Below are 26,190 nucleotides of genomic sequence, written 5' to 3' on the forward strand. Positions count from 1 at the left end.
AGAATGTAAGCACCAGGAACGAAGGAACCACATCAGCTCTGATAGCCACAGCCTCTCTGGTGTCTCCATTCCTACCCTGCACTTTGTAAGCCCTCAACAAACGTTTGCCCAACGAATGAACAAATGCTTTATTTTCCTCCTCCCCCTTTAAACACCCTCCAATCAGTGGTTCTCAACCTTCTGGCCCTTTAAATACAGTTCCTCATATTGTGACCCAACCATAAAATTATTTTCGTTGCTACTTCATAACTGTAATGTTGCTACTGTTATGAATCGTAATGTAAATATCTGATATGCAGGATGGTCTTAGGCGACCCCTGTGAAAGGGTCGTTTGGCCGCCAAAGGGGTCGCGACCCACAGGTTGAGAACCGCTGCTCCAAGTGGACCTATGAATTACCAAGAACTAGGTAGAGGAAGATCAGTATCCCCATTGGCTGGAGTATTAGCCGTTGCTCATGGCAACTACTATTTTCCACGAGTCGTGTCAACATCCTGCCTGGCCCCGCCCCTTATGGCCTCGCCTCCAGACTGTCGAGCTTAGGCCTGGTGGTAAAAACTGTACTTGCTCTTTAAGCGGCGGGACTTCCGGTCGACGTCGTCCGCGGCCGCCGGAAGGGGAAGTTTCGCCTCCGAACGCTCCCTCGCTCGTCCGAATTCGGTGGCGCCACGTCCGTCGGTCTCCGCCTTCTGCACCGCGACCTGGGCGGCTTCCGCCTAGACACCTGCCACTCTCGAAGCCGGCCGCGTCGAGAAGGGGCCGGGGCGGGGAGTCGGGCGGCTGTGCGCATCCTGGCCACCTAAGAGGCGAAGATGTCGGACATCGGGGACTGGTTCAGGAGCATCCCGGCCATCACGCGCTATTGGTTCGCCGCCACCGTCGCGGTGCCCTTGATTGGCAAACTCGGTCTCATCAGCCCGGCCTACTTCGTCCTCTGGCCCGAAGCCTTTCTCTACCGCTTCCAGGTACTGACCGGCGACCAGGGGAATGGAGACTACAGATCCCAGGCGGGTCGGCGGCGGTCGACCGTAGACCCACAGGTTGCGAGTGCGCGATGCCTCCTGGGATTTGTAGTGCGACCACTCCAGCGGCTTAGGGCGGGGTTCTGAGGTCCGGGGGAAGCTAAGTGGCGGCAAAGGGATCTGGAGCAAGGGCCTGGATACCTAGGCATGGAGGCTTGGATTTGGTCTGGCTAAGGGACTGATTTCGTCCTTCTGTTAAGATTGTGCTCCCCGCATCTGCAGTCAGAGGAGGAGGCAGTGGGAAGGGAGGTTTGTGATAGTTGTCAATCTGCTGGACGCTGGTGATTAACAGCGTGGGTTTTACCTGGAGAGCAGGTGCCCTCTGACCTTGCTCTGCCACGTGGGTGGCCAGTGGCTGTCAACTTACCCAACGTCCATCTGAGTTCCTTTTATGTTAATGGAGTGGGTCTTTTGTTTTTGCTTTTTTGTAGGAGTGATTTGAGGTCAGAGGTGCAAAGAGTGAGTTTGTTTATCTGCTTTTCCGTGCCCTGACCTAGTATCTGGCATGTAGTGTTTGAATATGCAAAGGAATGAGTAAAGAGTTAATTGCTCCAGAAATGGAAGGCCTTATTAATTTTTTAAGCACAAAGGAAGCAGTCCAGAATAACATTACTGGCAAGAGAATATTTCCTGGAGATGGTCTTTACTCACTGGATTCTTTAATCAGTGGCAGGTCAGATATTAAGATCTGACATTAATTTCAACACGTTACTTGGCCTGTGGATAATGCTTTTGTTGAACCCCCCTCTTGACAGGCTGTTTCTTAGTCTCCTTTGCTGGTTCCTCATCTTTGTGATCATTAGATGTTGTGATGAGCCCCAGGGAGCAGGTATAGGACCTCTTCCCAGCTGTAGGTGGTCTCATTTACCTTCATGGCTTTAAATACTTTGTATAATACAAACATAGGTATTTTAAGTCCAGATCTGTCTCCTGATGTCCAGACTTGTACATCCAGCCATCTATTTGAAATTACTATTTGAGAGGCTGATAGAGTATCTCAAACTTATTATGTCCAAACTAAAACCCTTTTCCCCTTTGCCCTCTAAATAAATAAAACACCATTATTACAGGAGCTCAAGCTAACAATCATGGAGTCGTCTTTGACTTCTCCTTTTCTCACACTCCAAAGTCAGCAAATTCTGTTTACTTTAGACATATAATCAGAATACGGTGCCTTTTCCTTCTTCATTGCAGCCATTACCATTCCAGACTGTTCCTTTCAGTCTTTTCTCTAGACAGCTGGAGTGCTTCTTCTGAAACATAAATGAAGTCCTATCAGTCCTCTGCCCAGAACCTTCCAGTGTTTTCTCAACTCGATGAGAGAAATCAAGTCCTTTCAGTGTCCTGCACCGCCTCTACTACCTCTGTGACCTCATCTCCTCCTACTCTCCATTTTGCACATGAGGGTCCTCAAAGGAATCCTAGCTGTTTCTTAAGTAGCTAACTCATTCTCTCCCCCCTGACTGTTTGCACACTTTGTTTCTCTGCTTGAGAGAGATAACCATGGCTTCCCTTCTTACCACCTTCAAGTGTTTGCCCAAATGCTATTATTTTTGGCAAGGCCTTATCTGATTGCCCTTCTTTACTTTGTGTCCCTTAGCCTTAATATTTTTTGTACATATCACCCCTTGGTATTTTTTTTTTAGCTCACTTACCATCAGAAAATAAGGCTCCATGAGATCTTTGTCTTGTTTAGCGCTATCTTTTTTTTTTTTTTTCCTAGAATAGCGCCTGGCATATAGCAGGTGCTTGCATGGACATTATTGAGCACTGGAGGTACAATTGTGAATAAGACAGAAAAAGTTGCAGCTCCCATGAAGAAAATAAGAGAGAGGCATGTGCTAGATAGAGAGTGATTTAAGGAGTGGACCATTTGATAGAGGGCTCCAGAAAAGCCTCAAAGAAGATATCTGAACTGAAATCGGAGTGGTGAGGAGCCAGCTTTGGGAAGCTCTGGCTCTGGGAACAATCTTCCAGGAAGATGGAATAATAGTAAGCTTAGAGGCAGGCACTAGAAACAGAAAGAAGACTGGATAGTTAGTACAGAGTCAGCTGTAAGGATGAGGATTGAAAATGAGGACAGAGATAGCCAGGGGTTAGTGCAATAACGCGGGAATGGAAAGGTAGGCTGGGCTAGATTATATAGGGCTTTGTGGTTGAACTTTGTTTCAAAGACACCAGGAGGGCTTTGGAGCCTTTGAACAAAGGAGTGACAAGATTGCCTTGACTGCTCTGTGAGATGGACTTGGTATGTGGGTTGGGGGTGAGGAAAGAATCAAGTTAAGGAGAGATGGTGTTTTGGACCAGGATAGCTGTGACGATAGAGAGAAATGGATGAATTTGGGAGTTGGAGTGGACAGTATTGCAGCTGAATGGATATGAAGGGTGAAGGGGTGAAGGGAGCAGAATTCCAGGATGTCATTGTTTTCACAGTGGGTAGTGGAGCCTTATACTGAGATTGGAAATATTTAGGGAGCTTAGTTTGGGGATGGGGGAAGTTCTGGGTGAAGAGTTATGTTTTGAATTTGGTGAAAAAACTATTAAAATTATCCCTTTTCAACTACAGGTCTGTGTGAGGTCAGATTTTCTTCTTATATCTCAACCAAAACAATATATCACATCAGGTTGAATAGAGAAGTTGTGAGAATCTGGTTATCTTCTATGAAGCCAGACATTAAGGAGAGTTGCAGTGTAAAACATCACGTACTAATCTTACTTTTTTGAAAAATAGTTTTCATAAAAATTGCTATTGATATTAATATGTAGTGGATTTATTGTTATTATCCTATGTAAAAACTTAATTTTTTTCTCAGTGGTTAAAAAAAAGATTTATGTTTTGGCCATGTTAAGTCTAGAGATGCTTTTTAGGCATCCAAGTGGAGAAGTTAAGTAGGCAGTTGGCTATTAGAATATGATTTGGGCCTGCAGCCAGAACTGCATACTGTTTTCTACTTATTTGCTTTGGTACATATTTGTCGACTGATTGAACAATGTTGTACACTTCGTGCCTGGTGGCACGTTGGGTGATGTGTGTGTGCAGGAGGAGCAGTGGCTGTCAATCATTTTGTGGGAAAGACCTGGTCAAAACTGGCTCTTGACCCTCCTTGCAAAATCTTGCTCACTTGTCTAGTCGGATTAGTAAAGTAAAGCCTTTCTAATAGACCACAGGCGAATAATGTTAAAAAGGGTGAACTGATTAGAAAGTCATTCATGTTACACCTCTGTGATTTCCCCATATTCCTTGCCTTGCTTCTTGGGTGTTGGTTTTCTTGAGCCTGGGGAGAAGCTGCTGGCAGGAAGCAGAACAGTGCCCTGACTGCCAGGTGTGAAAGGACCCAATCTTTATACCTTTCTGCTCCTGCTGTGATGTGCCCTTGACCAGAATTGAACTGGGATCCTTCAGTCCGCAGGCTGATACTCTACCCACTGAGCCAAAACAGCCAGGGCTCTTACCCATTCTGGACAAGTTTAGCTTTCAGATTCTCCTGGAGGAACTTGTTTGCAAATGAGAGGCTGAGGTGTGAGGACAAACAGCATGTGGTGTGCTTTCTGCTAGAGGCTCATCTTTTCCTTAGAAGCTGGATCTTTAACAGCTTCAAATAAAGATGGGACGATTGATTTAGCTTGGATAGGTGTGTGTTAAGACTCACTGTACTGTTGCCCACAGTTCCTAGTCCCTCACACTTAACACCTGACAATCACACAGTTCACTGTGATCAAATGCCTTCATATTGGTCCCTGATTCGCTAGGAGAGAGGTGGCAATTTCTTGCTGCTCCAGCGGTTTCTGAGATGACGTTTCCCGGGGCTTCCTCCACAGTGATAGTTTTTTGTTTTTTTAAAAAATATATTTTATTGATTTTTTTACAGAGAGGAAGGGAGAGAGATAGAGAGTTAGAAACATCGATGAGAGAGAAACATCGACCAGCTGCCTCCTGCACACCCCCTACTGGGGATGTGCCCGCAACCAAGGTACATGCCCTTGACCAGAATCGAACCTGGGACCCTTGAGTCCGCAGGCTGACGCTCTATCCACCGAGCCAAACCGGCTAGGGCAACCACAGTGATCGTTTATTTCTTTGGACAAAATAACATTGCCCCCTCCATCTGTATTGTGCTTCTCCACATATTATCTCATTGAGCTCCCGCAGTCACCCTGAGATAGGAGTTATCCCAGTTTATAGACAACTACAGTTTCTGTTTCTGTTTCCATGAGTTGATCTGAGCTCTTGTTTAACTCCTTTGCATAATCTCTACGAAAACACACAGGTAAATGTTAACAGTATTGAGAGTGATTTCTTCCCAATCAGTCATAGCAAATTATTTGTCTTTTTCTGTTAGTATAGAAAGACTATGGGATTTCAAGTAGCTGAGTCATGGTCTTTGGGCCTAACTGGTTGTATGCTCTTAGGCAAGTTATGTACCCTTCCTGAGCCTAAATTTCTTAATTACTGAGTACATGTATATAACCAGCACCCAGATCAAAATCAGAACATTACCTAAAAATGGGGATAATTTAGTAGCATATTAACTCTGTCCTAAGGGTTTACTCTATTCTAACTCCATTGATTATAAGATGGTCCATGCATTTAATACAACCTTTGGAGGGAGAGGAAAGTAGGTAATACATTTAATGAATATATTGATAGTTAGATACATCCTGATTTCAGAAACACAAGAATGATATGTTCAAGTTGAGAAAATACGTTATCTACTTTATACCTCTATTATATAAAACATAGAAAAAACTGTTTGCAAAGATCCCAGTAAATAGTCCGGTAAGTAAACTATTTAGAAACAGTGCTGTTTTTATTTATTAGGAATTCTCAATTTGTTTCTTAATTTGTTGCGAAGAATAATAAGAAATGGCACCAATCAAACCTGTGATTTGATCTGGTGCCTATATTTGCCAACCCCTGACAGCAAGCCTAGATGCTTGATTTATGATGGTACCTGGGAAGGAAGACAAGCACACACATAACCGGAAGGACAGTAACTTGGACTGTAGGCTGAGCAGAGAAGTAGCTCCAGGGTTTGGATTAGAACTTGAGTGGCAGGTGTTTTGGTATGTAGTAAAGCTTTCCAGTCTTTCCTTAGCAGTCCCGTCTACATTAGACAGTTCTTTGGTCATGAATAAGGTTGCCTCTTAGACCCTGGCTTTGTTTTTTAATTTTTTATTGAGTTACAGTATACAAATAGGAAAGTATGTGTGTTATATATTTACAGCTTGTTGAATTTTCAAAAACCAAATTACATGTACGTAACCAGCACCTAGATCCAGAAACAGCATTACCAGCACCCCCAAAATGTTCCTACTGCTCCCTCTGGCCACTTCCTCCTCCAGGGGTAACTAGTATCTTGACTTTTAATACCATAGGTTGTTTTTACCAGTTCTTTCTACATGCTCTAAGTGAAATTAATACATATGTATTCTTTTGTGTCTAGCCTTTCTGTCTTCTTTTCCAAGCTTATACCTTTATTTTATTATTCTTGCAGTGCATTGGCTATAACTTCCAATACAATGTTCAATAGAAGGCAAGGTAGCAAACTTCCTTGTTCTAGTTCCAGCCTCAGGATTTGAAATCTGTCTCCACATTTATTTGTTTGTTCATTCATTCATTCATTCATTATTGAGGTAACATTAGTTTATAACATTGTATAAGTTTCAGGTGTGAAACATTATGATTCGACATCTGTATATAGCACAGTAACTATTGTCTTTTTAATAGTACATTTGAGAGTCTCCCATATTGTTGCATGTGGCTATAGATTGCTCATCCCCAGATTGTTCCATCCTGGGAATAGACCACTATTTATTTACCCATTCTACTGGTATTGGACTTTTTGGGTGGTTTCCAGCTTTGGCTAGAATGCATAGTGCTTCTGGGAACATTCTGGTACATAACTTGGTGAACATAGGTATGCTGAGCAGAATTGGTGGCTTCTAGTAGCTCTTTCAAATCTTCAGTTGAGATTTAGTGCTTTTTCATTTGTTTTTCTTGCATACCTAGTGTGTAAAAAAAAAAAGCTACAGTTTGCTAATACCAGCATTTGGCACATGGGTGCTCTTCTTTCTTAATTGCTTGGTGGCCCAATCAGACTTCAACTCCAAATCAACCAATCCTTATTGTTTCAGAAAAAAAAAAACACAAAACCCACACAGTGTTTTTCATAGTTTTAAAAAATCCCACTCTAGATTCTGGATGGAATTGTGATTATTTCAGTGGCAGATCGTTTTAGTTCAAGGATGACTGAAATAAACATTCTCTCAACAGAGGTTGTTGGACTGAACTAAAGAACAGTGTCTTATGGTTTTTTTGAAGGTCTAATATACCAGTGAACACGGGGGCTTCTTGCCCTTGTTAAGTGAGCAACTGGGCAGATTACCTAAACTCTAATGAGGGGCCAGCTTTCCTCATGGAAAAGCTGGGTGATTGTGGGTCTGGCCTTGGGATTACTGTGGGTTTAAAATGAGATGCCCCCCTCCGAAACTTCAGGCACATGAGGCACACAGATCTCTGCCTTCAAGTCCTGGGCTCTGCACCTGGCTGCCTGTAAAGGGATCCATGGATGCTTTCGGGGTTACGAACATACCTCCATCACCTCCAACCCAGAAAATAAGGCCTTTTCCTTATTGTAATGGTTTACATATCAATTAGAGGAAAGGAGGGGGTTTAGTTGGGTACTTTCCATGGGGATTTCAGAAATTCTGTATTACATTGTGTCCTTCTGAAGAGACAAACTATCTCTTGGTGTTCTCAAATTATAATTTTAAAGTAATACAAAAATAATAAGACTTTTAGATCAATGAAAGCAAGTATAACTCAAGGGTAAGCTTAATGAACAGGGAACAGAAGTGAGGTATTTTGACAGACACTGATTTCCAAAGAACAGGTGCATGCAGTGGCTAAAAATAGTGTTGTGTTGTCAGTGTTAGTGAAAATGTAGTCAGAAAAATAACCAAGGTTTCTTTTCTAAAATCAGGCCCCTAATAACTTACAGAAATATGGGGGTAGTTTAAAATGTGCATTTGTAAAAACCCGATCAGTGTGCATCTCCTAAAGATTGTAATACTCATACACTCCACATAAACAGTGTTTTTACAAAGCACCTTCTTAGTCCACTTTCCTAAGGCCAGCCTTGTACAAAGTCTGTGAGACAGGGAAGGTGGGAGTCATAGGACAGATGGCATTGGTAGATGAAGACACCAACTCCACGGCCCAGACTTTTGCAAGGCCCCATGGCTACCTCAGGGCCACGGCCAGCGCTTGCTTGCTTCTGGTCTTTACTCCAGTGTTTTTCATAGGCAGGAATAATCAACTTTATGTAAGTATATTAGTACTGAAAATGTTTACTAATTGTAATATACCTCAGAATGGTGATGTCACTTGTGAGAGGCAGAGTAAAAGTAGGGGTTTAGTATCGTAAGCTCTGGGGTCAGGCTGCGACAAAATTCTCACTCCACCACTTACTAGCTATTGCTTTATCTTTTCTCATCCTGTTTTCTCATCTATAAGTCCACCTCATGAGTCAGTGCATGGAAATGAACAGAATAGCACACTATTTTTTTTTAGAAATCATTAGCCAAAGAACAGCGAGTATTAGTATATCACCCCCTTTATGGTGGTGACTGAGGCTCAGAAATGAGAATTTGTAAGCTAAGACTTTAATCTAGGTCTTCTCAAATCATTTCTAGTGTTTTTTTTCCCCCATTAGACTACTGTTTCTATGATAAAATTGTGAATAAACCGAAATGAATGTTAACCAATTTTGTTTTATTGCTTTAATATACAGTTCTTGCAAAGTCACTTTTGGGGATTTAAAGTGCATTTTCCTTCATAGGGAATTAAGCTCTGCGGGTCCTACTACTCGGAGAATATAACTTGCCAGTGATGTGTCTGGTCAGGCCCCATCACTGATGTCCTCTGTTGTAGCCACACCCCAATTGTTAGCAGTACCTTCTCATTGATTGTGCTGTTGCCATTCCTTAGGACTTTGCACTCGTTTTTCCAAGACCACACTTACCCTCCCTTGCGTCTACTCCTGCTTCTCTGGGCAGCCTCCCTCACTGTCAAGAACTTCTTGAGCATCAGTTATGCCTTTTGTGCTTGTGCAGTGAGACACATAGCTAGCTCTCAAGCCAAAGCTAGCATTATGCTGGCATTTCCAAAAGTCTGGAAAACCATCTACTTCCACCACTATTATTTAACATGTTCTGGAGGTACTTGCCAGTGGGTTAGACAATAATGGAATAAGATACACAATTTTATTTACAGGTAGAGTTCTATACTTGGAAATCCCAAGAAGCTCAGTTTTCAAATATTATAAACAATAAAAAGATACAGCTTTGATGAGATAGATATAGAAAGCAGCAGCTCTATGGAAAACTATAAATGCTGTGAAAGACTTCTTCCTGGCTGGTATTATATCTATATCACATTATATCAGTGATGGCAAACCTATGACACGTGAACCTATGATGGCGTGTCACCTCTGACACGCGAACTCATTTTTTTTGGTTGATTTTTCTTTGTTAAATGGCATTTAAATATATAAAATAAATATCAAAAATATGTCTTGCCCTAACCGGTTTGGCTTAGTGGATAGAGCCATCAGCCTGTGGACTCAAGGGTCCCAGGTTCGATTCCGGTCAAGGGCATGTACCTTGGTTGCGGGCACATCCCCAGTGGGGAGTGCGCAGGAGGCAGCTGATCGATGTTTCTCTCTCATCGATGTTTCTTACTCTCTATCCCTCTCCCTTCCTCTCTGTAAAACATCAATAAAATATATTTTTTAAAAAATATAAGTCTTTGTTTTACTATGGTTGCAAATATCAAAAAATTTCTATATGTGACACGGCACCAGAGTTAAGTTAGGGTTTTTCAAAATACTGACACGCCGAGCTCAAAAGTTCACCATCACTGCATTATATCATCCTAGTGGCCCAGTGCACAAAATTCGTGCATGGGGGTGGGGGATTCCTCAGCCCGGCCTGCACCCTCTCCAATCTGGGACCCCTCGGGGGATGTCCGACTGCCCACAGGGATTGGGCCTAAACCGGCAGTCGGACATCCCTCTCACAATCCAGGACTGCTGACTCCTAACCGCTCACCTGCCTGCCTGCCAGCCTGCTCGCCCCCAACTGCCCCCCTCCCACTCTTGCCAGCCTGATCACCCCTAACCGCCTCTGCCTTGGCCCCGCCACCATGGCTTTGTTCAGAAGGACATCCGGAAGGTCTCCCAGAAGGTCTCCCGGTCTAATTAGCATATTACCCTTTTATTAGTATAGATTGATATAATAAAGATATTGGTTCTAGTTCATTTAAAAAATAAAATATTAAGACTAACCAAGAAAATTGTGACAAGTGTGGTAGAAAAACAGTAGGGGGATTATTTAATCATGTACATTTACCAAATATGAAAACACTTTGTAAAACTAAAAATTAAAGTAGCTTGGTGTTGGTATAGGAATTCAGTTCCAAACAGAATAGTCTACAAGTAAACCTGAATATAAAAAGGAATAAATATATGATAAAAGTATTTTTTCAAATCAATGGAGAAAAGATGGGTTACTCTGTAAATAGGATTGGGAAAACTGAGTGGCCATCTAGAAAAATAAGTTAAAATCTCTTTCTCACTCCTTAGGTAAACCAGGAATGTGCTAAAATAAAACTGAGCACTTTCATCTTCTTGGAGTGAAGAATCTTGTAAGCATGATACATTTGCCTACATGAAGTTAAACTGTATATGTCCAAGTTGGCAAAAATATCATAAATGTATAAGGCTAATGACAGTCCAGAAAATATTTGCAGTGGCGAGAAAGGGAAATTTTTTAATAAGTAAAGAAATGCAAATCTAGCAGAAAAATGAAGAAAGGAAATGCTGAAGTTTGAAAACCATAATTGGTGAATGTAAAATGCACTAACGGATGGGAGTATAGAGAGAAGACAGGCATTAATGTACATTTTAAGAGAAAGTATAAATTGGTTAAACATTTTTGTAGACATTTGGCAAAATCTACCAAAATTAAATGCAGACGCTGATATAGCAGAATGACTCAGAAATTTATAATTTATCTTATATGTATATGTATTTGAGAATATTCATTGTGGCATTGTAACAGTTTAAATGAAGTTTAGATATCTACATAAAAGGAATACTGTGAAGGCAATAAATATATTTTTCAAGGGAATGAAACAAGGTATAGAACAGTGCAATATAAGATAGGATGAAAAGGGATAAATAATAGTAACATATTTCTTGAAAGAAATACAAGAAACTGATTCGTTGTTGCTGGAAAGGCACCTGGGACACCCAGGATCAGGAGAGAAGCTTACCTCCTGTAATTTTTTCTGGTGGGGGGAGGATTAATATTATAAAGTCAAGTGTCTATATTGCCTAAATAGCACAATGATTTGGGTAAAAATTTTCTTATTTTACTTATACCTTTTGAGTATGACATTTTTTGACAAGGTTTGTCATCTGAGTAGTAGTAGTATTTTCCTAAATAGAGATATTGCAGTACTGTTGAAAATTGTCTTTGTAATTCATTTTTGGCAGGCTTAACTGTATGTTTGATCCCTGTAAAGACTAACCCTATACTTCTACAGTATTGATTTGTGTTCAACTTGCTTAGAACTGTTCATTGCTTATTTTATGATGTTGTTTTATTCCATTGATTTGTATACTGATGTGATTGTAACTGATGAACTTTTCTTAGGTCATCTTCTTGAGAATACTGGTGGTGCCCCTTTTTGTTTGTTTTTTGTTGTTTTTAATCCTCACCTGAGGATATTTTTTCATTGATTTTTTTTCTTTTTCTTTTAGAGAGAGTAGAAAAGAGAGGGAAAGACAGAGAGATACATCGATGTGAGGGAAACACATCAATTGGTTGCCTCCTGCACTCACTCCGACCAGGGAGGAGCCTACAACCAAGGTACATGCCCTTGACCAGAATCGAACCTGGGACCCTTTGGTCCACAGGCCAACATTCTATCCACTGAGCCAAACCGGCTATGTCATTGGTGCCCCTTTGGTAGCTCTCCTTATTGAGAATGTTTTGCAAGGGTTAATTTTGTGCAGTTAAAAGAAAAAAAAATTAACCAGGCTTAGAGACTAACAGCTGTGTTTATTTTGATCTGGACAGATTTGGAGACCCATCACTGCCACCTTTTTTTTCCCTGTGGGTCCAGGAACTGGATTTCTTTATTTGGTCAATTTATATTTCTTATATCAGTATTCTACACGACTTGAAACAGGTACGTTATCCATAATTGTTGCAGGTATTGTTTCTTTTTAACTTGTTAACTATATGTTTACTTGGAGGAATTTTGAGGGCAGTTAGTTTATATAAAGAGATGGCATAATGAGAGTAAGTGCTCAGGAAGTGGTAGCTGTGTCAGGACTGGACTAGGCACTGAGAATATTCGATTTCTTGTCCTCACAATAAACTCAGGAGGTATAAGTAGCATTGTCCGCATTTCAGAGATGAAAGAAAACCCCTAACAAACCCAGGGACTTACAAATCTTGCCCATGTCCTTAGTGGCTGTGCTATTTGCCCTTCACTGGACTTGACATCTCACTCATTTCTGTCACACAGCAGACCTTGTCCTTTAATGCACAGTTGGGCTGAAGTGTACCTGTCTCCTAGATTGAGGTTGAAAAACACTACCATATGCAATTAAAAGCCTAGACTTATTCTCTGTAATTGAAACACTCAACTGTAAGATATACAGCCAGGATTTAGTGACATGGTAGTTTATCAGATACGACTCCCTATATGATGTTATGGATAAGCTCTCTTATAAAAATCTTTTCTTACAAGGTTTCTTGCGGATTGTTATTTATTTCCTACAATAGCTTGTATGCTGTTCTGAGTTGCTTATCCTGGGAAGCAGTAAATTGATACTGCTGTGTCAAAATGTGAGCGTAATGATTTTGAAAAGGCTGGCTGACTTCAGATTTCATAAACCTGCTGGCTGTTAGCTCAGGATAGAGAATTCTGAACCATCTTTAAATCTGTCAGCTCGAGCACGGCGAACCAGTCTCCTAACTGCAGGGAACTACAAGAATGGGCATTTATGTGTCAAATATAATCTTTCCTTAAATTGGTATTTGCTACTATGTGCTTTTTAAAAAGAAAAACATCATTACGTTAATACTGTGTCAGACTGTTACTACTGGGAGCCACCTAGCCCATTTTCTTAGTGTTATACAGGAGAACAGGAGCTTCAAGGAAGTAAAGTGAACTTGGCTGAGGTGAAACACACAACGGGATTCTAAGGCCATATCAAGGGTTTGTCCTGAAATCTACCAGAATAGATGATTTTCATTCTCCTTGTTCCAGTGGGCCCTGATTAGCATTCTACCCCTCTGATATAATTCAATTGAGGATTAAGTTGTTGTGGTAATGTGTCTTTTATACCAGTAGTAAACTCTAGGTTAAGTGTAGATGACCTATGACAAGTTTTAAAAAATTTTTATTATGGAAAATTTTGAAACATTTATAAAAGTAGAAAGGTTAATAATAAATTTTTTTTTCTTTTTTTGAAAAAAATTCACGTAGCATAAAGCTCACTGTTTTAACCATTTGAGAGACTATAATTTTGGAAATTTCTTAAAAACGGAGTCATACAATACATGGCCTGTGGAATTGTGATTATCATCTTTCACTTACCATTGCGTTTTCAAGCTTATTCCTTTTTATTGCCAAATAAGATTCTATTGTATGGAAAAACATTTTGTTTTTTCAATTATCAGTTGATGAACATTTGCCTCTTCAGTTTTGGGCTGTTATGAATAATGTTGCTATGAACATTCATGTGAGAGGAACTTTTAAGGTCTTTCCATTTAAATAAGATTTTACAGACAAGAAAACACTGGTCTGGAGAGGTGGTAACATGCCCCAGAGTTCACAAGTAGGTGAGATAGCACGGCCAGAACTGCAACCCCGGTTTGTTGATTCCTTTCCTTCCCTTACCATACAGCCTCAAGGAACATGTGACAAAAATGTTTGCTATATGCATATTTTCCTGGCTGAATTAAGTCTATAGCAGTGCCGGCTTATTTGTATTTTTGATTTATACCAAAGACTGCAATTGGAGGCCAGTTAATTTGTAAATTCCCCGTTGCAAGCTTGCCAAAGAATAAAGTACTGTAGTTTATGTGAGTACAGTATTTTAAGTTTTCAATCTAAAGAACCCTTAAAAATCACAAAGCCAAAACCACATAAAAAAGAAGCAAAAGTATCATTAAAATTCAGAAACACTTGTTAGAATTTCAGCTCTGATTCATCCGAGTGATCCCTGCCATTAAGCATCTTTACCACTGTGGCTGAGTGTGCCTTTGACATACCAGGGGAGAGGTAAGGGGGAAAAGAAGAGACATTTGTTGGAAATTTATTTATTTATTGTAGATTTTTTTTCTATTTTTCTGACACTTGTCAGGATTGTTTTAAATTAGAGGGAGGTAAGGTAAGTGCTTGAGCTAGAGTGACCTTACAGTCACTTGTTTCTTTTTTCTGTCTCTCTTCTTGTCTTCTAGCCTAATGCGTGAGGACTCCCCTTAGAAGGGATAGCTGGGCCATGTTGATTTTTCTGCCCAGGAATAAGACAGAGCCTGGTATATGGTGCAGTGACAGGAGCCCTAAACTAGTAATTAGACTCCACTGTGCTTCTAACAAGCCATGTAACTGCTCATTTAGCTTTATTTCCTCATCTGTCTAAAGGGGATCTAGGTCTTTCCATTTGACCTCACACATAGTATGAAGGTTAAGAGTCAGAGGCTATGGAAAAGTTTGGCTGCCCTCCATTCCCTGCCCCGCACAATGCTCCCTTGCTGGAGTGTAAGCTCAGTAAGCCCAGTGCTGGATCAAGTGGAGGTGCTTACTTAATCACAGTAAGTACCTCCCAGCATAGTCCTGCCACGGTAGACACAGTGGTAGGCAAGACAGATATGGTTCCTCCCCCGACAGAGCTTATGGTATAATGCAGGGAGAAGGGATTAACCAAGTATCACAAGTGCGTTGTGGGGTCATGAACGAGCCATGAGGGAAAGCCTGACAGGCTGTGATGGCGTCTCGGCAGCTCTGGAATCGAGTCCTCTCTTTGGGTCTCTCTTAGTCTGAGGCCATCAGAGCATGGTACTTACTGGAATTCATTTGGAAAACTCAGGTTAGCCTTCCTAGGTGACTGTAGTTGAGGACTTTATTGAGGCATGGATTTAGATAGTTTTAAAAATTTTATTGGAGAGGACTGATGGTAAAATATTCTCATTTTGGCTTTTATGATTTTTAAAGCATTTTCTCTACATAGAAATGATTTATTTTGTTCTGAATTTCTGAACCATGACATTTGGCTTATTTTTGTTTCTAGGAGCCTTTGATGGGAGGCCAGCGGACTATTTATTCATGCTCCTCTTTAACTGGATTTGCATCGTTGTATCCTTCAGTCTATTATTTTGGGTTGGAAAGAAACCAGTTTTGTGTGTGTTTGTGTGTGTGTGTGTGTGTGTGTGTGTGTGTGTGTTTTCAGGTTTGGGAAAACAGTGTTCTGTGCGACACTTCCAATGACAGTATTTGCATCTTCGTTTACTGTAGTTAATAATTAAGAATCGTTGGAGTTCTTTTTAAACGCTGTAGTAAATCATAGAGCCCTGAGTGATGCATTCTCTTGCCATCATCTCTGGGATTTTCCCACATTTGGTTGCGTTTTATTACTGTTCCCTCTTCTTGATCCCAGTTCTCTGTGTTCTCATGTGTGACAGCTTGTTCCCTATGCACAAAGAGGCTCTGGGCCCTGAGACAGCTTTTGAAATCTGTGGTTCTGATCAGAAAATTAATTTACAACCAGCATTCTTTTCTGACCTCTTTGCTGTTCTTGTCTTGGGGTCCTAAGTAGTGATGCAGCCCCTCCGTCAGTACCCGGCTCTGGAAAGGACACGGCCTGTGTCTCCGCTCTTTCAGCCACAGTTGTCAGCAGCCCTCCAGCTGCGGACCTTCACAGATGGCGAGAGACGCAGAAGGGACTTGGTGGCTCAAGTCCTTGCTTTGGGGCTTAGCTTCCATTGACACATGGCCAAGAGCCAGGAAATGTGGCACTTTGGATGCCCTTTTCCCTCCTTGAAGGGAAGAAAAAATATTTTGGACTTTAGCCACACTGTGGAGCCCTGAACATGTAGAATCATTATTTGTTTCAGAGGGCACAGACATCTCCATCCTCTGATTAAAGGAGTGATGCTAGCCGAAACCGGTTTGGCTCAGTGGATAGAGCGTCGGCCTGCGGACTCAAGGGTCCCAGGTTCGATTCCGGTCAAGGGCATGTACCTGGGTTGCAGGCACATCCCCAGTGGGAGATGTGCGGGAGGCAGCTGATCGATGTTTCTCTCTCATCGATGTTTCTAACTCTCTATCTCTCTCCCTTCCTCTCTGTAAAAAATCAATAAAATATATTTAAAAAATAAAAAAATAAAAAAATAAAGGAGTGATGCTAAAGTGCAGAGGCGAGGTGAGGGAAAGAGGACACAGGTGACCAAACTGAGTCATATGCCGAAGCAGGTAATGTCTACCATTTCCTTGTCATCGTCTAGACTAATAGAATATTTGGAATGAAGATTATTAGACACCTTTGTGCTCTGGATGTTTTAAGCCACCTGAAGTATAGAAAAGTGTGTTCCTTCAGAACACTGGAAGGAAATGAACTTTTACTGGGTGCAGAATGCTTTCTTTGTCTGATCTTTAACTTTACAAACCAAGATTACTGGCTTAGCAATGGACATGCAGGTAAGTTGCAACTATCCATTTGCCCTTTTGTATGTTTCAGATATACAAGTAAAGGCCTTTGACAGAAGCTGAAATTGCATTAACTATGTGGTTAATTATGTGATATTTTGAAATGATAGAATTATAGCTGTTTTTATTTTGAAGATCCTACACGAGTTAGCTAAGTCATTACTTTTCTTACTCATTTCTGGCTCTTTCATCATGTGTGAACATTGAGAATGATGGCTATCCATTTTTATGCACATAAAGGATAGACATTTTTTAAAAATTTAGAATATACAGTTAGTAAAACTTTATGCCTACTTTTGGCCCTGATATTTTTCTGAATCTGTCTAAAATAATATAACTGTATTTTATTATAGGACTTTGTAGATTACGTTTATGATTCATTAGAAGGATCTGCTTACAGTTTTGATGAGTTGAATTTCTTTTTGCTTTTTGAATGGCCCTCTAAGGGATTGTTTGGAAGGGAGGGGTGAAAAGGTAGATTCATACTAAGCCCCTTTTTAGGGCCCCTGGAGCCTGGTCCTTACCTGTTGATTATTTTGCAGTTGCTGATGATTCCTCTGATCATGTCGGTGCTTTATGTCTGGGCCCAGCTGAACAGAGACATGATTGTGTCATTTTGGTTCGGAACACGATTTAAGGTATTGTAGCCTAGTTGGGAAAATTTCCTTTTCATTTGTCTATAGAAATCCCTCTTCAGCCCAGAGATGTGCTTTCTGATTCGTCCAGAAGAGGTCAGTGCAGAGCAGTGTACTACTGGCAAGCCCCTTCTTGCCTTCTCAGTCCCCATTTCCTCAGCCAACCCGGAGTCCTTTGCTGATGGTCACTTCTCACTCCCTCTGTACCTCAGGCCCCTCAGCCATGTGTCCCTGAGAGATCTCCTGTATGTGTGTGTGGTAGAGAGAGGGAAGGAAAGGTACTCATGTAAAACCCTCTCTTTTAAAGTCTGTTCTTATCACTCCCTGTTATATATTTTATACTTTGGACAAAATTTGTTTTTGTTTGCCCTCAAAACCCTTACTTTTGTGCTTTCTCTCACAGTTTTCCACCTGTAACATTTTAAAAATTATCTTACTCCTGCAAATCCTATTTGTTCTTAACTGAACATACTTATTTCCTGAGTCACCTGCCTGGAATTAGTTGTGCCTTTGGGCTTCTGCAATGTTTTGTGTTTCTCTTACAGTAATTACCACATCTGCCTTCACGTTATTTAGGGATAACCCTTTCCTTCCTGGTTTATAAAGTCCCTTAACTCTTGGTATGATGTCTTGATTCTCGTAAAGAGCTCAAGTGTTCAATTTATCTGGAGGGCTGTCTTATTTGGGAGAGTATTAGTTCAAGATATCAATGTATAGAGAGGTAAAAATTCAACTAATTTTGTGAAATATGCAAAAGGAGAGCCACAAAAGATGGGGTATTTTAAATTTACCGGTAACAGTATGCTGGCTGGAGTCATGAGGAGATTCCATTACGGACCACGTTTTTAATAGCACAGGGCACTCACCTGCTTTCTGGGTGCTAATATCAATCTGTTTGTATTGCATTTGAAACTGTCAGCAAGGAGCTCTGTCTCTCCAGTCACTGATGGAGGAATAAGTACAAGTTTAGGTAGGAAGTTCAAGTATCATAGGAGTGATGCTGGACTGATTGGAGAAATTTGGGGCATGACTTTTCAAGGGATTTACAAAGCCTTGTCAGAACATTCTTACCCATTCCTGCCCACTCTGTATCCCGTTAAGTGTGGTTACTCACATGTCTGTCTATTCTTTTCTAGGCCTGTTATTTACCTTGGGTTATCCTTGGATTCAACTATATCATCGGAGGCTCGTAAGTGATACTAGATTTATTTATTTTTTCTTTTTGAGAGGCAACAGGCATTTATTTGAATTCAAAAGAAAAGCTATTTGGAAAGCACTGATTCAGGCCGAAAGCCAAATAGTGTTCCCTGTGAGATTTATTTAATTGGAAACTAATCCTTGGACGACTTCCATTCTTTTTTATCTTCCTTCTCTAATTTTTATGAAACTAAAGAATCTCAACATTGATGCATTGGAACTTTGTCTTACAGAATAATTTTATTTTGATGTAATTGATTAAATTGTAGAGCTTTAAGTACATTTTACCATTGAGTGATAGTGTTTTTGTTTTTAGTTCTTTATGACAGTAGGCTTCCATATATGTGCTTTTGAATAAATACTCATTTCTGGATTCACTGTCCAGATTGAGCAAACAGATCTAATTTGTGTCTAAACTGACTACTCTAAGAGCTGTGCCTACAGTAACTATGTTCTTTAGTCTTAATGCCTTGGAAACAGCTCACCAGTCACAGAAATGCATATTCTCAGATGGGAAGTAACTGGGTGAATAGTAGAGAAGTTTGACCAAACAGGGTCAAATTTCTAGTCTGGAATTAGGACGAAGACTTAGGAAAACCTTGACTGCATCCAGTCAGAATTCTAGGAAGAGGATAACATGCAGCTATTCGGAGAACTCCCATTTCTTACACTACAACATATTTGTAAGGTTTTTTGTTTTTTTTTTTGTTTTTGTTTTTATATTTTTTTATTGATTTTTTACAGAGAAGAAGGGAGAGGGATAGAGAGCCAGAAACATCGATGAGAGAGATCGATCAGCTGCCTCCTGCACGCCCCCCCAGTGGGGATGTGCCCGCAACCAAGGTACATGCCCTTGACCGGAATCGAACCTGGGACCCCTGAGTCCGCAGGCCGACGCTCTATCCACTGAGCCAAACCGGTTCGGCCATATTTGTAATGTTTCAATCGATTCTAATAGTACTAGTCCCTAGTATGTTTGCCATAGTTGCTCTGTGTGGTCCTAACTGCTGCTGCATACTGATAGGGAGAAGTGAAGGAGTCAAGCAAGCAGACTGTTTAGAAGCAGTGGTTCTCAACCTTCCTAATGCCGCGACCCTTTAATTCAGTTCCTCATGTTGTGGTGACCCCCAACCATAAAATTATTTTTGTTGCTACTTCATAACTGTAATTTTGCTACTGCTATGAATCGTAATGTAAATATCTGATATGCAGGATGTATTTTCATTGTTCGCGACCCACAGGTTGAGAACCGCTGGTTTAGAGAGTAGCTAGTTGTGAGCTTGGTAAGGCCACCCTGCTCCCCAGAAGGACAGAGCTGGGAGCAGTTGCACATGCTGGCTTGTCCCTGCCGGAATCGTGTTGCAGTGAAGACAGAAAGATATGCAATAGTAAGAGTGGATCTATAAAACCTTGCAGTGGCCTCTGTGTAAGCCGTGGGGAAACTGAAGAAGGTCAGTGCTTATTTTAGGATTACAGGGTGAAGGTCACGTTTCCAAAGTGATCTCCACGATGGCTTACACCAGGACACAGGGAGCGAGGGAGAGTGCTCACTGGCACCAGGCATGGGGAGCAGGCGTCTGTCCTTTCCTTGCTCCCATTCTTCTTTCTTGCTGCTCTTCATTGTTCACCACGTTTTGCAAGTACAATATTCGTATTTAGAAGATTTCAGAAGTTTGCAGCTTTTTCTACTCTTAAGGCAGGAAGTCGCAAAAACAATATTTTGAGGATGGGCTAGGACTTGAAAGAGATGTTAAAGCGGCAGCTGGCCTTGAGGAGCACAGACCCCATTGGTCCAGCAGGCCTGGTTTCCCTTCTCCCTCAGGATGCATTTGCCACTCAGACTACAGCTCACTGTCGAGCTGTCACAGGTCCCGAGGGATCACAATGGGCTGCCATGAGGATCTCCTTCCTGTGGTGTTAGTTAAAACTTAACTGCTTCTCATGTCACTGCTTAAATGTCTGTAAACTGATTTGGCTCTCTGTTTGCAGGGTCATCAATGAGCTCATTGGAAATCTGGTTGGACATCTTTATTTCTTCCTAATGTTCAGATACCCAATGGACTTAGGAGGAAGAAATTTTCTGTCCACACCCCAGTTTTTGTAAGTGTTTTTTCCTCTCGCTTGTTTAACAATCATTTTACTGTCCATATTCTTATGTATCCTGATAAAAACTTGAGGAGGAATAGGATTTACCTCTCTGTCTGATGGAAAAATGTGAGCCAACAAATGAGTCGCCCTGGTCACAGAGTCAGGGCACCAGGAATGAAAGCCACAGCTCAGTCTTCTTCACAGAGCCTTAGCCAGGGGCCACTGAGACTAGAGCCAGCACCACAGGGAGCGATGGGCAGCGCCAGTGTGCGCAGCCGCGGGGCCAGGATGACAGGCTATCAGTTTCTCCCAAGAGTTTGGGTGAGGATGGGTGATGGGGATAAGTTAGCTCACTGGTTAGTAATGTAACACTTTATTATTAAATATTACCGATTATATTATTTATGGGACTTTTCAGAATTAAAATGAGAGACTTGAGTTTGTATAGTCCTCTGCTTTAGGGCTTACTCATGTGAGGAGTCTGAGGACACAGCTTTGGTTTTGAGACAGACTTGGGTTGGAATCCCATTCCCCTCATTGACCAGTTTTGATATTGGGAAACTTGGTCAAACCTCCGAGCTTCAGTTTGCCAGTCAGTAAGTTGTGGGGAGCCCCAGCTCACAGGACTGTTGGCAGCACAGTAGTGGAGCCTCAGTAAATACAAGTTCTGGGCCTGTTTCTGACATTGGGATCTAGGGCGGGAGAGATGCTGACACACTCAAGCATGTAAGTAGTATGACCATTGTGTCCATGAAGCAAAAGACTGCCTGACAGTCACACCCAATCTCCAGCTGGGGATATGCAGTAATAGCTTGCACTTCAAAGCTTTAAAAAAATGCACACACCAGCCCTTTTCACGTCTTGCATGTTTTAATGTTTTGTAGTTTGTCATTCTTACAATTCTTTTATAAATTAGGGATAAGTTTTTAAAGGAATTTTATTATGAAATATAATATACAAACAGAGAAGTACACTATTGTAAGTGTTTTTTGTTTGTTTTCTCCTTTAAGAGCATAAAAAGAAACTTGTTTCTCTTCTGAGTCTTGAGTTGCCTCCAGGCTAAAAAAACAAATGACCAATCTGCTTTCTAATTATCAAAGGACACACAATAACAGCAGGCTTGGATTTTTGATCTAGGTCTGTCAAGTCAGATGGCAGATGCATCCATTAAAATAAAAACGTGGTGCTTTGGGGAACAGCCAACAGTTACTGTACTTTAAATGGTCATATTCTAACTTCAAGGCTTGGAGACATTTCTCAATTGTGGGCAACAAAGTATACGAGATTCTGTGGCAGAATCAGCAGCACGTGGAGCCTGCCTTGCATTTGAGCTCTGCTGGTGGAAGCCCTTCTGTTATGTTTTGCATAAAGATCAGATGACAAAATGTAGCTCCTTGAAAAAACAGGAACTGCTTTGAAATTACCATAACTTTTTGTTGATTATGTATAATTGGGTGTCTTTTTATACTAATTACTTGCATTTAATTTCACTGTCTGTTTAAGCAATGGAGATGGCTTCCATATTGCCTTACAATAAGAACCAAAGCAAAACGGCCGAGCACTGCCTGTTTTAGTGTTCTATTTTATTATGCACCATGGAGGAGCATTATCATACCAGAACGTCACGGATATCGAGAAACAGTGCTTGGGAATACATTTTGATTTAAAGCTAGAGCTGTGTTCATTGAAAGGGGAAGATGTGAGTTACAGAATTCTAAGATGCATCACCATTCTGCATTCCATCTAGAAAAGTAGGCAGCCCCTCTTCTCTGCTGTATGCAGTTATTTTTCTGTTTCAAAGGGGACCATTATCTTTTTGGGAGGGAGCATGAAGGCACACGGGTGAAGTAAATAGATGACGGCTGCAGTCCCTAACTGCTGTCACTGGAACCACCCTGTGTCCCGTTGCAGCCTGGGGTGTATTGGCTAGTGCAGGGTCTAGGCCCCAGAGCCAGGCTCCCTGCATTTGAATCCTGACTGTCAATTCAGAAGAGCTTTACTCAGTCTTGCCTCAGTTTTCCCTTTTATGAAATGGGGTCATAGTAGTGCCCACCTCCTAGAGTTGTGAAGGTGAGATGAATTTACCAACATGTGGTACCTGGTGTAAGGGAAACCCTTTATGACAGGTTGTGCTCTGCGGGCAAGTCACCCCTCATGGTTTGAACAGGTATCACACACAGTCTTCTTCAAGCAAAACTTTAAACTGAGGATCTAGTGAGTGGAATAAGTGTAAACATAGTCTTAGTTTCCTCTTAGTCAAGGAAGGGAAATCTTTGGAAAAACTGAGAACCTGGACTTTTATTTAAGTTTCTTAGCTGTTCTGTGACTCTTAATTTATGAAACTATAAGGTGGCAAACCAGCTAACCTGTTTGGGCTTTAACTTTCCCACCACCTATGAGATGAATGCAGTTGGAGGGCAAATGCTGAATAAACTTTAAAAATAGACTCATACCTCCAGGACTTAACGCTGCCTTTTCCAGTCCCCCCACGGACGCTACGGGACTCAGTTGCGTGCATGGTGGAGGCGCCATGTGGGGCTGAACACAGGCTGCACATTTGTCCTTGGAAAGTGAATTTATTTTGTACCCTTTGATCCAGATGCATATTATCAAAATATTACATAATAGGTGTTTTTTTTCTGGTGGTCAGGCTTGTGGGAGTAATAGCTCTGTTTTTGTACTATTCTGCATGAATTATTTTGCTAATCAGAGAAAAAATTTTTAGAGTGTAAATGTAGCTGAAAACTTAGTAAATTTACAAAGCCTGAAAGTGTTTTCTCTGGTCAGGGCGTTGAGCTAAGTGCTGAGCAAGTTAGTAAGACATTGTCTTCAGCCTTCCATTGGCCACAGACTAATACAATTCAGTGTGACAGACCGGGGGACACTGGGAAAGGGAGCTGGTGCTAGATGGCCTGACAGCGTGTGGAAGTGACTTTGTTGTCTTCTCTCCCTTTGTTCCCCGCCTTGCTCCAGGTACCGCTGGCTGCCCAGCAGGAGAGGAGGGGTGTCCGGATTTGGCATGCCCCCTGCTAGCGTGAGGCGAGCAGCTGATCAGAATGGTGGAGGCGGCAGACACAATTGGGGACAGGGCTTCCGACTTGGGGACCAGTGAAGGAGTGGCCTCCAGCCTGCTCACCAGCCACTCTGCTCAGATGGTTTTCCTCCCAGTGCTGGGTGTGCTCAGCAACTGCGTCCCAGCAAACACTGGTGGACCTGGCCCACACTGAATGTAGTCTTTCCGTACAAGACACCATTTTTTAAATCCTGAAGAAAATATAAGTGTTCCTCAAGTTTCGTGATTCTCATTCAAGTCCTTTCTGCTATGAAGAACAAACGTCAACTGTGCAAATTTCAGAAATGACTATGGTTTTTGGTGTCTCCTCTTCCTTTTCTGTCCAAATGATGGGTTTTGCTAGGTCCTGGTCTGCTGTCACCAACCTGGGCTTCTGCGAATGGGCCACCAAATGCTTGTCAAAGGGACCCTTTACCTCTTTCTTGCACATGCCTCCCTTTTACTTCTTCCACCCCACCCCAGATTTGCAGCTAGAGGAGGTTTCCCATAAAGTGGTTCTGCCTTTGACAAGCTCTCTTATTTATTGACTTTTGCCAAGGCTTGGTCACGAAAACCTTGTTCAAACCTTTCTTCCCCTTTGGTGGCAGAGCTGTAGCAGTAGCGGAGAATATGAACAGGGGACCAAGAGCCTTTTCTCAGCTTTGCCATCCTGTGACCTGGTATCAGTTGCAGCCACTTGCCAGCTCTTCAGATGTTTTGATAAAAAAGCACCGCTGGGTCAGGCGAGGGCCGAAGATTGGTATTAATAAGGCATGAAGGTGTTGCTAGGCACTTTTTCCCTCAGTGACCACAGCTATGGTGGAGTTGCGTCTTACACAGCAGCTGGCTTGAAACTGTGGTGGGATAATCCCTTTGCATCTGATGGGTGAGGCATCCTGACTGTGTGTGAACCCAGAGTAGCTGGGTTGTTTGTGCTAGAAAATTCCAAGTCAGACTTCACCGGGAGATGCTGTCTTTGAGAGGCCCCTGGGTGTTGATTCCATTTCGTTCCCATTCTGGCTATATGTTTACTAAGTAGAGTGGTAAGAAAATCCTGTGCCCTTTTTAAGATGTCATTTTTTGGCCTCTCTTCCCCCTTTTATGGCCACATATGTCAGTTAATTGTGAGGAGGGTGTAGCTCCTCTGTATGAAGATCATATTTTAAGAGCTAATGCAAGCAAATCTGAGTCACATCATTTTGGGTTGTAATGGCTTTAGAATCATTGTGCCTGAGGGTCTTTATCATTGATTCACAAGTGTACATCAGACCAACGTAAATACCCACAATTCCTTTCTCACAGGTGGGAATTTCCATCAGAGTTAGGCCTGTCACCGAATAAAGGGTTTTGAACATGTTCCACACAGTTTCCTATTTGATGTTTTTATTCCGGAAGCAGGCTGCTAGGAGCAGTGTGGCATGGCTGCCGTACTTTAGACAACTTTTTTAAAAGGATTCAGGCATTTCGATCAGGTTTATTTTCGGGAAACTGCACTAACAGGATGGCTATTCTTCGCCCCACTCTTACACTGTGATGTGTTATTCGAGGAAGTGGGGTTTGAAAACAAGTCCTCCTTTTTAATCAAGTTGGTGTCTATTTCTCCAGACTTAATTTATATGGTAATGTAGGAGGGGGCGGAATCTGAACCTTAACTGTCAGATGTTCCGCCGTTGACCTGTGGCCGCAGTAAATGCACTGGTGACGTGTAGAAGCCATTTTCCTGTTACGTTGCGTGTGCACTCTGTGCAGGAGTGGAAATCTCTGTTAGGAGGTACTCAGAGCCAGTGAGCTGGAGTCTCACATGCCCGCTCAGCAGTGCGACTGCCGAGAGCAGAGGTGTTTCTAAAGGTGGTTACAGAATTCTTCGGGTCAAGGCAAAATGCTCCTTAAATTCGTCCTCTTAAATGCATGTAAGGAGCTGATGATTTTATTAATCTTATCTGGATTACCTATCTCCTAGGAATAATTTCAGCTAAGCAAACTCTTTGAGATTGATTTGGCAAGGCAAGACGTGACAGTGGATTCTCTTTATGAATGAAAAAAATCCTTATTTTGTGTAGAAAATTCCCTTTTTGTAACTAATCATTTTTATTGGTAAAAAATTGTAAATTAAAATGTACAACTTGATGGTTGTCTGTCATAAGTTTCTGTATGTCTGCTCTGCTCCCTCTTTGAGGTACTACATAATTTCTGTAACCAGCCATCTCTTGGGCATTTAGGAGTGTCCAGTATTTTGTTGCTATTCTAGTGACATAGCAATACTTCTGTTCACATGTTGGAGGATTCATCCCTGGCTTTTAGTTTAATGAAGCGGGATGTTTTGGAACATTGGGGGAGACAGCTGCAGAGAGGAGGAACTGCAGACCAGATGACTGAATTTTCAGTGGGTTGCTGTGCCAGGTATAAGGTT

General features: G+C 41.7%; 1 protein-coding gene across 1 annotated transcript; it reads left to right on the forward strand.

The window, feature by feature from the left end:
• Nucleotides 1–603: 603 nt before the first annotated feature.
• DERL1 (derlin 1) lies at nucleotides 604–25,907 on the forward strand. The gene is made up of 8 exons (XM_070392800.1): nucleotides 604–964; nucleotides 12,167–12,278; nucleotides 15,394–15,458; nucleotides 16,773–16,799; nucleotides 17,351–17,446; nucleotides 18,580–18,632; nucleotides 20,630–20,740; nucleotides 23,702–25,907. Exons 1-8 carry the CDS (start codon nucleotides 812–814, stop codon nucleotides 23,838–23,840), a joined length of 756 nt encoding a protein of 251 aa, XP_070248901.1. The 5' UTR covers nucleotides 604–811; the 3' UTR covers nucleotides 23,841–25,907.
• The last annotated feature ends 283 nt before the right edge of the window (nucleotides 25,908–26,190 follow it).

The sequence above is a fragment of the Myotis yumanensis genome, unplaced genomic scaffold (genome assembly GCF_028538775.1).
Source record: "Myotis yumanensis isolate MYYU_CA2020_CCGP unplaced genomic scaffold, mMyoYum1.0.hap1 SCAF_15, whole genome shotgun sequence".
NCBI classification, from domain to species: Eukaryota; Metazoa; Chordata; class Mammalia; order Chiroptera; family Vespertilionidae; genus Myotis; species Myotis yumanensis.

Coding starts and splice junctions, on each gene's coding strand:
- DERL1 (XM_070392800.1), top strand. CDS start 812: ATGTCGGACATCGGGGACTGGTTCAGGAGCATCCCGGCCATCACGCGC. Junction 965..12,166: donor CCTTTCTCTACCGCTTCCAG/GTACTGACCGGC, acceptor TGATCTGGACAG/ATTTGGAGACCCATCACTGC. Junction 17,447..18,579: donor GGTTCGGAACACGATTTAAG/GTATTGTAGCCT, acceptor ATTCTTTTCTAG/GCCTGTTATTTACCTTGGGT.